Below are 12,966 nucleotides of genomic sequence, written 5' to 3'. Positions count from 1 at the left end.
CCTTTTCTAAATTTTACATTGAATTCAAGGAAACCATGGAGAGAGAGAGTTTACATTAATTGTTTTGTTGTGTTGGGTACTAGGTATGACAAATTTTTTAATTTACATTGTTCTCTGATTTTTTTTCCCTGTATAATGCACATTGTTAACGTGCTTAATTGGTAGACAATATTAATTTTTAAGGTTTCATATGAATTGGAAAAGTATACGGAAAAGAAAACTCTATTCTATTCTTTTAGTATTTTTTATTTTTCATTTTTTGTCCATATTTTCTATGGTTCTCTTATTTCGTTTCCTCTTTTCTTTTTCTTTTTTTTTTTTTCCTTATTTTTGATGTAATTAATATATTATTTTTCATTCAAATTGCTTATTTTTTCTTTTGTAAATTTTACACTAAATTCAAGAAAATGATGGTGAGAGAAAGTTTACTATGGTTGTTTTTTGTACATGGTATGATATTTTTTAGTTTATTATGTTTAGTAAGTAGTTTTTTTTATTACTTTGTGTAATAAAGAAAAAGATAACACTATTATATAATATTAGTATTTTTCAGTTTTCATTTTTTATCTATATTTTCTATGCTTCTCTTCTTCCATATTTTTTTTTTCTTTAAACTAAATTATAAGAAAGAATCCCGTGCATAGCACGGGTTATGAGCTAGTTACTAATAATTCAGAAGAAAAAAATGTAAAAGGATTTCTATGAGACCCAACTATTTAAACAAGCCTCGAAAAATCTACTAGTTGGTAACAAGCACGCAAGCCTCTTTTTCAAATTACTGAAAACCCGAATTCAAAGACTTGACAAGAGGTAATTCTTTTCACTGTCAGGCCAGATTGACAACTGAAAGGAAAAAAATGAAAAAATAAAAATGCATTCACAAAGGAATTTGGACGACGGAAAAAAAAAAAAAAATTGTGGATGCAGTTATCATGGCTGGCAACTTTAATTTGTATTTTGCAGTACGTGTTTGACTTGTTATATATTGTGGTTGCCATCATGATTCATGGCTTTGTCATCTTTTGTCCCATTTTCAATGGGGCTTCGAAATTTACGGCTCAAAATTTCCACTTGTTATTTATTTATTTGATCATTTGGAAAATATTAAAATAATCACTGCCTAGTATTAATTAGCCATTTTTTGACGTTTCTAATTTGGATTAGAATATAAATATAAATCTTTTCTCATTCATGTAAGTTTTCAGTATGCATGATTGGTCGATGGTACTTGAAAGAGATTTCTTTGATTGGCGACATCTGTCTACCCATTTATTTAAGTAAAATCAAATTTGAACTAAACCAACCATGTCCTTTTCTGTCTCTGTTCAATTAGATGTTCATGCTCCCAATCCTTTCGTCTTTCATCTATGAACCTCGGTTTCATGGTTTTTGTTGTTTAGGATTTAGAATACTTAATTTTCTGAAGGGAATGTAATTGTCCTTCAAATTATGAGCATTCTAGTAATGGTCCTATTTTGCTTATTACATTTATTCATTTGCTTCTTATATATATAATATCCCCTTCATATTTCATGCTTGGTACATGAGGTATTATTAGCCATTAGTTATGTTGATATTATGACAACATGTCAAGCCTCACAAGGAGAGTAAAAGGATAGAGAGGTCTATTGGAGATTCGGTAAAACCATCTCCAACACTTTAGTAAGGATAAAAGAAAAAGCAAATTCATAGAGTACTGGTGAAAGGTCTTTTCCTCCTTATATAAACTCGTTGTTCCCGCCTCTTGTCGGTAAGGTTTGGAGTCTCCCGCTTAAATGCTGTTGAAGGCATGAGTGATTTTGCTCGAAAATGTTGGGGAAAATGTCTAGCATGGAAAAGGCGTTGATTGACCTAGCGAGAGGAAAAAGTTAGATGTGTTACGTACCCTAAAGAAACTGGTAACACTAAGTTAATTACCTCTATTCCCTAACAATTCTACACTTGCATTTTAGGTACTTATCTATAAGATGATGCTGTCAAAGGTAATAGTATCGTGACAAATCATTCAAGCCTGTCATGCAAAAACAAAAACCAAAAAAAAAAACAAAAAACAAAAAATCATTCAAGCCTGTTATTGCTTTGTTGACCTACCATATTCTCGATTTGCTGGAATAGAGTAAATTTCACTACCGTCAAGTTGGAAGAGCGATGCGAGAATCAACCCATCGACAAAAGAATGCAAGAATCAACCGTAAACTTGACTTCAACTAACAAAGAAAAAAATCCAAAGCAACGCACAACAAGTTGGTTAAAAATTAAAGAAGGAACATAAACAAAGAAGTAGAAACAAAGAATGGGAAAGAAAAGAACGGGTTTGGGTGTTCACCGGCGCTACTCCAGCCACACAACAACTACTGCAAGACCTGTAGCTCGTCTCTCTCCCTCCCGCTGTGCAGAAAGCTAGTGAAGAAAGAGGGTAGAGACGTGATGGAAGAGTTGTTTCATGGGTATGGCATGAGAATAAGTTTCAAATGGAGGGAAATGAAAGCAGAAATAGGGATGCATGAAAGGTAAGAGATACCGCATATTTTTTTCTATTAAAAAAATATATTGGGAAGCTACAGTGCTACCCAATACCCAACCAAAATATGTAAAATTAGAGTAACTATTGTAAGCCAGTTTTTGATTTTTTTTTATCAAATTTTCCTTAAATATAGGTAAGGAAACAATTATAAGAAATCTGCTACTAGTACTTTTAGCATGAATTTCTCATTCCCAAATAAAGTAAGCCATACTAGCGTTGGGCTATATATATTAAATGCAGCTTCCTACGTATATATATATATATATATATATATATATATATATATATATATATATATATATATACGTGTGTAGTTGCGCTTATATGTTTTCTGAGACCATAGTTGTTCTAGCCTACGTATGCATGGTCTTCTTCTGAATTCTCTTCCAACTCATCTGCTACAGAGAAGAGAGAGTGTGTGTAGTTGTGCTTATTTGTTTTCTGAGACCATAGTTGTTCTAGCCTACGCATGCGTGGTCTTCTTCTGAATTCTCTTCCAACTCATCTGCTACAGAGAAGAGAGAAGGATACAGTCTCTTTGGTGGTTGGATGCAGCCTCGAGTTTCTCCCGCCTGAGCATCGACAAGTGTTTGCATAGAAATCAGTTTTGATCTAGCAGTGAGTTTTGGATTCTTAATCTTTTATTCCAGCACCATTCTTTGATCAGCTGTTATCCTATGCAGATATTGCTTGTGATGCATTCTTGGCTTTCAATATGATATTACGTACTATATTGCTCCATTTCATAAGATGTTCAAGGGAAGACATTGAAATCTCAGATATTATGTTTTCATTTTGATATAAATATATTCTTGAAGTCTCATCCCCCGACCCCCGACCCCCTCCCATCTTTTTATCATGATTTTCTGCCATAGTTATGGATTATTAACTGGAGCATTATATTGGTAGTTTTGAGATGCCAGTTGGATCTTAATCTTGTTGGTTGGCTTCATATAAACTGGTTCTGTTCTTATGCATGTGTACAGCTTTCTAAACAAGTTCCTTTCTTCAGTTTATATGCTGTAATGAATTTCCATTGCTGAGGGAAAATTACACTTTACTACGTACCGTTAAGTTTTCCTCAAGTTGCAATTTTGCCTCCAAAAAAATTGCAATCGATTTTAACAAAATTTCAAAAATTTGCAATATATTCATTCTGTCAGCTTATTCCGTCTTTCCTGATGGAAATAGTGCACGTGCAACGGGCCCAAACACATATTTTCATCATTATTTTTTTTTTTTCTTGGAAAATATACTAATTTTCATTAAAGTAAGAAATACCCACTCGCTATTACATTTACGCCCAATCACATCCAGAGCTTAAAAATCGAACAAAATTTTTTGAAGATGGGTAAAATATTTGGCAGATTAAAATATAATGTTTTCTCTGATCAAATTCCATGAAAGCGGGCGTGGTCCCTCTACGAACAACAGGCGACGAAGTCCCAGTTTTTTTTTATTAAAATATATATATATATATATATACAAAGAAAGACAGAGAGGAATGTATAGACCATAGCACAAGAAATCAGGCCCTTCAGGAGGATGATAAAAAGGTGTAGTGGGTAGGTTTTCTGACTTGTGAGTCATTTTGCTTGCGACCCATTTGCGATTCAGGGTGAGAAGAGCGAAACCAGAAAGGGATTGGGGTCTTTGGATTAGAGGGAGACAAAAACCAATGGATTTTCACGAAACAGTGTAGGTTGAGCAAAAGCCAAACGCCGTTTGTTTTGCTTTAACGTCAACTTTTTCGACGAGGTAGTTTATGTAAAAAAAAATCTTACCCGTTCATTTTTTTACGGCAGATAAAACTACATGATCGAAGCCGAATCACCAAAATAACATCAGAAGAAACTTTAGTATTTCTCTTTAAACATAAGGGCTTTGGTGAAGAAGGCAGAAAAATTTGCATGTGTAGCGCACATGTGGCTATTTCCGTCAAGGAAGACAGGATAAGCTAACAGAATGACTACATTGCAAATTTCTAAAACTTTATTGGGATCAATAGCAACTTTTTTTACTTTGGAGGTGAAATTACAAACCAGCTGAAACTTCGTGTGGTAAAGTGTAATTTTTCCTAATTTTTATGTCTATACAGCTATTTATCAAAAGTATGTGATTGTTCTTTACCAAAATAATTATTCCCATAGAATCTAGATAGTATTTTGATAATGGAGCACGGTAGAAAGCATGAGGACTTCCCCAATTTCCATGAAAATGAAGATTATATGTAATAACATTGTCACAAGTGTTGTTAAGTTGAATCTCGATTGTTATTAGATGCTACTTTCAATTTAGCATTCTCCTTGTCTACTGACTGACCCTGTTAATCTTGAATTATGCAACTCATGGCTAGCTCCTTCAACAACATTAGCATCTATAGTTGTGGTTTTGAGTTCTGTGGCATCTCATAAGAAGTTCTTGAAGCAGTTGATTACATCTCTGTTATATAAATCAATCGGCAGATGAATAAAACATATCATATAATTAGTAATGAGAAGATTCCTTGTTGCGTTTAATAATGATGGTAGATATTTATGCAGTTTAAGTTTCTTAATTGTAACTGGTTTTATTTCAAGGCATTCAATTATTATGAAAGCCTTGTGAACTTTTCTTTTATGCCTTTCAGGTGTTTGCTTTTTCTATCATGGAGAACGACATACATCTGGTATCTGTACAGCAGGATTCCCCTGAAGTTCCATCTCTCATCAAGCATATATTATCAAATGATGTTGCCGGCTTTGTTGATACCAAGTTGACTAGCTTCACGAAAGATCAGTGTCAACCAAGTGAACCTGAATCTTCTAGTCCATCAACTGGTGTAAGTTTTTCCTCTAATCCTATGCTATTTGATGCAGTGTGGCGTAGTGAGACGCTGAATTTGTACACACTAGAATTCATGCACCACTCTTCTATAAATCCTATAAAACTCTTAAGAATTATAATTTATAGAGAATAGGAAAAAAAATCTCTCAATAATGCTTCTTATTGATAAAACAGAAGAATAGCATCAACTGGGTGGCTAGACTGTCCTAATTATGCTTGAATAGAAGTTATGAACGTAGCCATGAAAAGAAAATTATAAAACTAACCTTTAATAAAATAATTGCAAACTCGCTCGAGTGAAACTTTTATCATAAATTCGCTTGAGCAAACTTTCTATCTGTTTCTCTCCCGTTGTATATCTCTCAAGCAACCATTGAGGGAGACTCGAGCAAAAATCTATTAACAGTTTTGCTCGAGCAACCATTGACCGTGAGTCAAGTAAACTCTTGGGTACTCGCAGGATCACAAGTATCCCCTTCTGAAGCATTCTTCCTCCGCTCAAACCTCTCCATGAAGCCATGAGTAATCTAGTCTACATCACTATTGGAAAGGAGTTGGCAGTAGTGGAATACATTTCCTAATGGAAGTAATCTTCTTGATTCAGAAATTTTTTACCCTTTTCCTTCAAGATCGTTTGCCTGCATTGTTTACCACGTTGGTTCTATAACTGATACATAGGAAAACACAACAAGGATATAATGATGTGTACATATATTTATAATTATTTGAGAATGCTAGAGCATCTCTTCCTGGTGTTCTCCTGAAATGGCATAAATGTAATTTTTTAATAAAAAAAATTACTTTTATTAAAAAAAGTAATAAAAATTACTTTTATGCCATCCCAAAAGAACACTAGAACAACACCAGAAGATGCTCTAGCATTCCTCTAATTATTTATACCATGGAACTGAAACAACTTCTGTATTATTAAATCAGGGGGGCGAAACTGAACCCATCTACCATCATCAAAGGGTGCCTTCTGTTTCTATCAGCTTGCCTCCATCTCCTGTTGGAGTGAACATCAGAAAAGTTCTCTTCAGTCGTGACACAATTTTTGCTGATAGAATTCCAGATTCTTCTGGTGTATCCGGTACTGCTAGCAACAAACCACCAAAACAGCCACAACATCATTCTGAGCCAATTCCAACAGCCGCTGCATATAATGAGGCAATTGGTGGTGGACAATTTTCCTACCACCAGAGTATTCCAAGGTTGAAGGACAAGAGATTTGATTCTTTCAAAACATGGTCCGGGAAATTTGAGAGGCAGATAACACTACCACGTGGAAAGTCGCCACTGGATGCTGGAACTGAGGATGAAACAGTGCCGAATAGAGAAGTTGAAAAAAATTTACCTGTGGACCGCTACTTTGATGTCCTGGAAGGGCCAGAGCTGGACACCCTTAAGGTATGTGTTTTTCTTCCCCCGCCTTTATGCACATTTTAGTTCTTGTTATATTCTTTCTCAATATTATGGGTCGGCCATATTATGATCTTGTTTTTCTTCCAATGAACCCAAATGTTGCTGTGCTTGGTGCTTCTTGATCATATTGATGGTTTTTTTTTAAACAGGCTTTAGAGGAAATAGGACTACCAACTGACAAGACATGGCCATTTCTTCTGCGTTATCCCATCTCTTCATTCGGTATCTGTCTTGGTGTTGGCAGCCAAGCAATTATGTGGAAAGCCCTGGCCAACTCTGACCCTGAAAAATTTCTTCACATAAGCCCGAGAGTAAATCTCGTTTTATGGTGTATTTCTATTGCTCTTATAGCCACTGTTGCCTCCATCTATCTTCTGAAAATGATAATCTACTTTGAAGCAGTTCGCCGTGAGTACTACCACCCTATCCGTATCAACTTCTTCTTTGCCCCATGGATAGCCCTCTTGTTCTTAGCTCTCGGAGTGCCACCTTCAATTGCTAATGACCTACCTCCAGCTCTTTGGTATGTTCTCATGACTCCAATTTTCTGTCTTGAGCTTAAGATCTATGGACAGTGGATGTTAGGAGGCCAAAGGAGGCTCTCAAAGGTTGCCAATCCTTCAAACCATCTGTTGGTTGTCGGGAATTTTGTGGGGGCATTACTGGGTGCATCAATGGGGCTAAAAGAAGGGCCTATATTCTTCTTTGCTGTTGGTTTGGCTCACTACATGGTCCTATTTGTAACTCTCTACCAGAGACTTCCAACAAATGAGACACTCCCAAAAGAGCTCCATCCAGTATTCTTTCTGTTTGTGGCAGCACCAAGCGTTGCTTCAATGGCATGGGCAAAGATCCAAGGAACATTTGACTATGGTTCACGGATAGCTTACTTCATCGCCCTCTTCCTTTATTTGTCACTGGTTAGCGTCTCTGTCCCTCTTAATGCAAATGAGCATATATCTTTTCTGGTAACTAATTTTGAGTCTCTGCCATGCATATGCTTGAGTATTCTATCTACCATTTGACGCATTCCTTCAATATGTTTTGGGACAAAAAGAGATTAGTAGGTGGGGGTGTGGTGGTAATAGCAAATAGAATTCCATAATTTTGTAAACAGTTGGCCACTTCACTGCATTCCTAAACTTAGTTGCATCCCAAGGACAGAACACTAAAGATCACTTGATTTGTTTTTCTGATTGATTTTCTGTGCTTTTGCAGGCTGTTCGGCTTAATTTCTTCCGCGGATTCAAGTATGATATGACTTAAATTTATCCTAGTGAAATTATTGTTCCACCTGCTTTTGTTTAATTTTCTGATTTTCTGTTTTGTTTGCATCTATAGGTTCTCCCTGGCATGGTGGGCCTACACTTTCCCAATGACTGGTGCTGCCACAGCAACCATCAGGTACTCAAATGAAGTCAGAAGTGTAATAACACAAGCTATGTCTGTCATACTCGCCGCCGCTGCTACGCTTACAGTTACCGGTCTGCTTATAACAACCATCTTGCATGCCTTTGTTCTCCGTGACCTTTTCCCTAATGACATGGCTATTGCCATCAGTGACCAAAAGCCAAAACCACATAGGAAGTGGTTCCATCTAAGACATGGTTGCTCAGATTCCAATGATATTGAACATTACTTAAAATTCGCAGGCTCAGATAGCAAAGATTTAGAAGCCTCTCTAAAACATCCAAGCTAGCTAGTAGAGAAGCTTAAACTTCTAGGTCCATGTTTCAAAGGACTTAAGAGGTTGATTACATTCAATTAGTATTTTTGCTACTAACATGGATGGGAGGAACAAAATTTAGAGTTTTAGAAGTTCCAGTGAACATGTGTACAGAGTGAGTCAAGAGTTTGAGTACCTAGAGGAGAGTGAAGCACAATCAGTAGCTCCGCTGAATATTGTAAGAGATGGGTTTGGGTAATAAACTTATATATGTAAGTTTTCCACTAGAAAAAGGAAATAAAAGTACCATGGATCTTGCATAGTTCTATTTACCTTTCTCATGCTAGTAAGCCATACACAGCTTTGATCTTTAACCAAAGTGCGTAAATGAAATTAAGTGCCTAGTAAGTTTGCCTTTGCAGCTGCCACCCTAAAGCAACATCAGATACGGTGATTGATAACTGCAAACATTAGATTTAAGCACATTAATTACGCACTTTTATCCTAAACCATGTTGGAGGGGGAATATTGAGCAGAGACGGTATACCATTCAGAGGATTGTTAGCAGTATAGGAGGCAAAAGCTTAATGAGCAAGCAACGAATTGAGCTTTGTTAAAGAATATATTAAGTGATTAAATTTATCTATTTTTATAAGCTTAAATTTTTGGAATAAGTGACAATTTAACATGGTTTCAGAGCAAAGGTTCTGAATTCGAACTCTGTCTTCATCAATTTACCTCTATTTCAGTTAAATATTTCACGGGTTGAGCTTTACCAATGAAAATTGAGGTTTATGAGCCCATACATGATAGAGTGTTAAAGTATTAATTAAATGATTAAATTTATTTCTTCCTATAAGCTTCATTATGAGCATGCCAACAATTCCTAAAGAAATTAGAGTCCGTTTGACTTTGCGATTTCAAAGGCTAAAAGTGCATTTTTAAATATAATCATTGAAATTGTCTCGTTCCAAGTTACTAAAATCATTTACTTATTTAACATGAGTAAATAAGTCTTAGTTCCCTTAGACAATGTGAATTTACGAAATTGTTCATGGTCTGTTCATAAAAAGGGCAACATCTGATTAGGAACTCGTAGTAGTTTCAAGACGCATCGCTAGAGAAGTAGAACAAGAAAGAGGGTATCTTTTGGGAATCCGAGAGATTACCTCAACGGCGAGGTATTCGAGAATGGCAACGAGGTGGGCGGGAGCTCCTAATTTGCCGGTTCTCTGAGAATAGCGACCCTTTTTAGAAACCGCGTGAGCCAACCCACGAGGAACTGGGTTCTCTCTCACTGAGCAGAGAGAGAGGGATGTGCGTGAGGGAGAGAACGTTGTGTCACCTATTGAAATCATTTGAGCCTTGTTCATTCCCAAAAGGCACCTCAAAAGAAGAGGTTTACTCAAGGCTTATAAAGCCCACAATCCAGGCATATCTTGGCAATGTGGAACTCTTAACACGCCCCTCGCGTGTAGAATCTTTTGGCCAAACACGTGTACAATATCGGGAGGGAAGGTCTAACATTGTCCAATGGCTTGTGGCTCTGATACCATATTGAAGTCACTTGAACCTTACTCATTTCCAAAAGGTACCTCAAAGGAAGAGGTTTGCTCAAGGCTTATAAAGCCCACAACCCAAGCATATCTTGGTAATTTGGGACTCTTAACATCACCGACAGTGAGTGAGTGGTTGTTGACCGTGGAGAACGGTGGCCAAGAGAAATGGGGGCTGGGTTTTTGACATTGAGAAGAGGAGAAGAAAATGTTGAGCGGGAAGTGAAATGGTTTTGATGTTTTTGGTTCTAGTATTGAATTTCGTTTGGTTTTGCTTTTTTCAACGCTGGGATAAAACAAAAAAAAAAAAAAGGGTCAAATATCGTATCCGTACATGAGTTTTAAATGTTTTTAAATTTAATATTTTAGTTTTGTTTTATATCATAAATGGTATCTGAATTAGGGGTAAAAACTCATTTAGTACCTTTGTTAGATTTTCCGTCCAAATTTTAACTGCTCGTCACGTGTCAAACCTTAGTGGTTGACATGTGGCACTATGTAAAAAAAATAAAATCTTTAAAAAATAATAAAATAATAATTTTTTTTTTTTAAAAAAAAAAAAAAAGAAAAAAAAAGAGAGAAAGAAGAGGGGTGGCTCAATCTAGGGTGGTTCGGCTACCTCATGGTAGGGAAATATATATATATATATATATATATATATATATATGGGTTTTGGCCCTTGATGATCACCTCCTTGAGCTACAAGGGTGGTTCGGCCACCCTCAAGACCAAAACCCTCAAAAAAACAATTGAGGGTTTGTCAATGGGAGTGGTTCGGCCATTCCATAACAATATATATATATATATATATATATATGGGTTTTGACCCTTGGGAATGGCCAAACCACCCCATGCCAAGAGTCACTCCTCTTCTTTCTCTCTATTTTTTTTTCCAAAATATTTTTCAATTTAATTTTATTATTTCATTATTTTTAATTATTTTTTAAATATTTTATATATATATATATATATATATATATATATATATATATATATATATATATATATATATATATATATATATATATATAGTGCCACATGTCAACCTCAGCGGTTGACACGTGGGTAGCCGTTAAAATTTAGACGAAAAATCTAACAGAGATACCAAATGAGTTTTTACCCCTAATTCAGGTACCACCTATGATACAAAACAAAACTTAGATATACTAAATTTAAAAACACTTAAAACTCAAGTACCAATGAAGTATTTAACCAAAAAAAAAAAAAAAAAAGTGGAAATCTAATGTGGCTCTTGCCATGTTAGGGTGTAAAAAGATGAGAGTAGAGAATGGGTATAAGTGTAATATTTCTCTATGTATATACCACATCCATGATAAAATTCTTTCATGCAAGGCTATCGGTCGGTTTATATTGCTTTTGTTAGTACAGTTGATCGCGTGCCAAAGTGATGATTAAAAGTATCTACAAGAAAAAAAGAGCTTTGCAAAAGAACTTGTTGAAGCATGTCGGCGGGGAATTGCTCGATCTGATAGTTAGGCACGTTTGGGTTTTCAAATTTTTGAAATTTGAATTCAACCATAATTTAGTGTGTAGATTTCGAAGAAAATAAAGTTAAAAAAGATGTTTGGATAATTTGATTTTCTGAAATAAAATCTGATTTATTTTTAAAAAAGTGAGATAAAATCTTATTTTGTTTTTGTTCCAAACATACCTTTAAAGGAGTATTAACTCAAAAGAAATAATCTTAAGAAGACAAAAGTAGCGTGAAGGAGAAGGAGATGAATGTCCCATTTTACTTGGTATTTGTCGCCTTCTATAGCAAATTTACCGTAATCGTTGGCCACATATTAAGTTTTCATTGGAGACTCTCCTGTTGCGAACTTGAGATGTTCCTTAGATCCCACAACTCCTACATGCGATCACCTCATGCTTAGATTCATAAAAACAATTACTGACTTGTCAAAGAAAGAGATTTAGTACGATACCATGCAGTTGTTCTGAAGTGGATTATTAATGGACCGGATATCAGGTCTACAGGCCCAACATCTTTCATTCTCCCCAAAGCTAACAGAAAGCCAAACAACTGCCATATATTTATATATGGACCCAGGACTTAGGACCTCGACCCTCCTGGTGCATTGAATATTAAGTGCAACACAAGGTCTGAATAGAAATTAAGTTATATGCACCATTCATTGTCTCAATACTTTGTGAGAATGATCTTGGGCTGAGTGCTTCCGACATACGTCATGTACCGAGGTTGTGGTCCCCTAGCCTGTTTGGGCCAATGTGTCTACAAGTTGTTCCAATTTCCAAAGAAGCCTTCTGAATGCCATATGTCTCTTAGCAAGAAGAAGTTGACTTCTCTATTTTCGTCATAATCAGTTTGGCGATGCAATTTTATCCCAATAATAATCTAAATGACTTGGCATTGATAATTACCACAAAGAAAAAGGCATAGGTAGCAGTTGATAGCCACTGGGTCCTTGGTGCATCTATGGCACATATATACTCTGCTTCTTTCATTTTTGTGCCTCAATTTTTGTGGCCCTCTCTGCCGAGTGCAGTGGAATAGACAACCTGCTTCCATAATATTTATAAGACATTTTTCACCATGCAAAAACTGAACTCATATGTATGTTTTGTTTGTTTGTGTTTGATTTACAGTGAAATTAGCTAAAGAAAATAGAAATCTATTTGAATACAAACTAAACTGATCATCTAAAGCTAATCTGCTGCATGAGACGCTGCATGGAGAGTATTTGATTGGCTAATTAATTACAATTAATATATAAACCATGTAAAAATTCTTGTGCTCATATTCCTTCGTTGATTGTTCAAGATGAAACGGACCCCAAGGTTGTGTTTCCACCTTAAATATTCCTGTGTCAATATTTTGAGGATCGGACTAATCTTGGAAACCATATCCTCCACTTGCAAGTCCATGCATTGATGACAAGCACAGTTATCCCTTGGCCGGCTAGAGTTTTGTTAGTAGCTACAGTGACTGA

At 35.8% G+C, this 12,966-nt stretch overlaps 1 protein-coding gene across 1 annotated transcript; it reads left to right on the top strand.

The window, feature by feature from the left end:
* Positions 1–5,171: 5,171 nt before the first annotated feature.
* Positions 5,172–8,766, top strand: LOC133858249 (S-type anion channel SLAH2-like). Its single transcript, XM_062293677.1, has 5 exons — positions 5,172–5,345; positions 6,287–6,757; positions 6,922–7,692; positions 7,991–8,022; positions 8,114–8,766. The coding sequence occupies exons 1-5, from the start codon at positions 5,172–5,174 to the stop codon at positions 8,469–8,471; spliced, it is 1,806 nt and encodes a 601-aa protein (XP_062149661.1). The 3' UTR covers positions 8,472–8,766.
* Positions 8,767–12,966: the final 4,200 nt, after the last annotated feature.

This window comes from Alnus glutinosa, chromosome 1 (assembly GCF_958979055.1).
Source record: "Alnus glutinosa chromosome 1, dhAlnGlut1.1, whole genome shotgun sequence".
NCBI classification, from domain to species: domain Eukaryota; kingdom Viridiplantae; phylum Streptophyta; class Magnoliopsida; order Fagales; family Betulaceae; genus Alnus; species Alnus glutinosa.
The sequence above is the reverse complement of the archived record's forward strand: the minus strand, read 5'-3'. Positions and strand labels throughout refer to the sequence as shown.

Coding starts and splice junctions, on each gene's coding strand:
- LOC133858249 (XM_062293677.1), top strand. CDS start 5,172: ATGGAGAACGACATACATCTGGTATCTGTACAGCAGGATTCCCCTGAA. Junction 5,346..6,286: donor CTTCTAGTCCATCAACTGGT/GTAAGTTTTTCC, acceptor TTATTAAATCAG/GGGGGCGAAACTGAACCCAT. Junction 7,693..7,990: donor TCTTCCTTTATTTGTCACTG/GTTAGCGTCTCT, acceptor GTGCTTTTGCAG/GCTGTTCGGCTTAATTTCTT.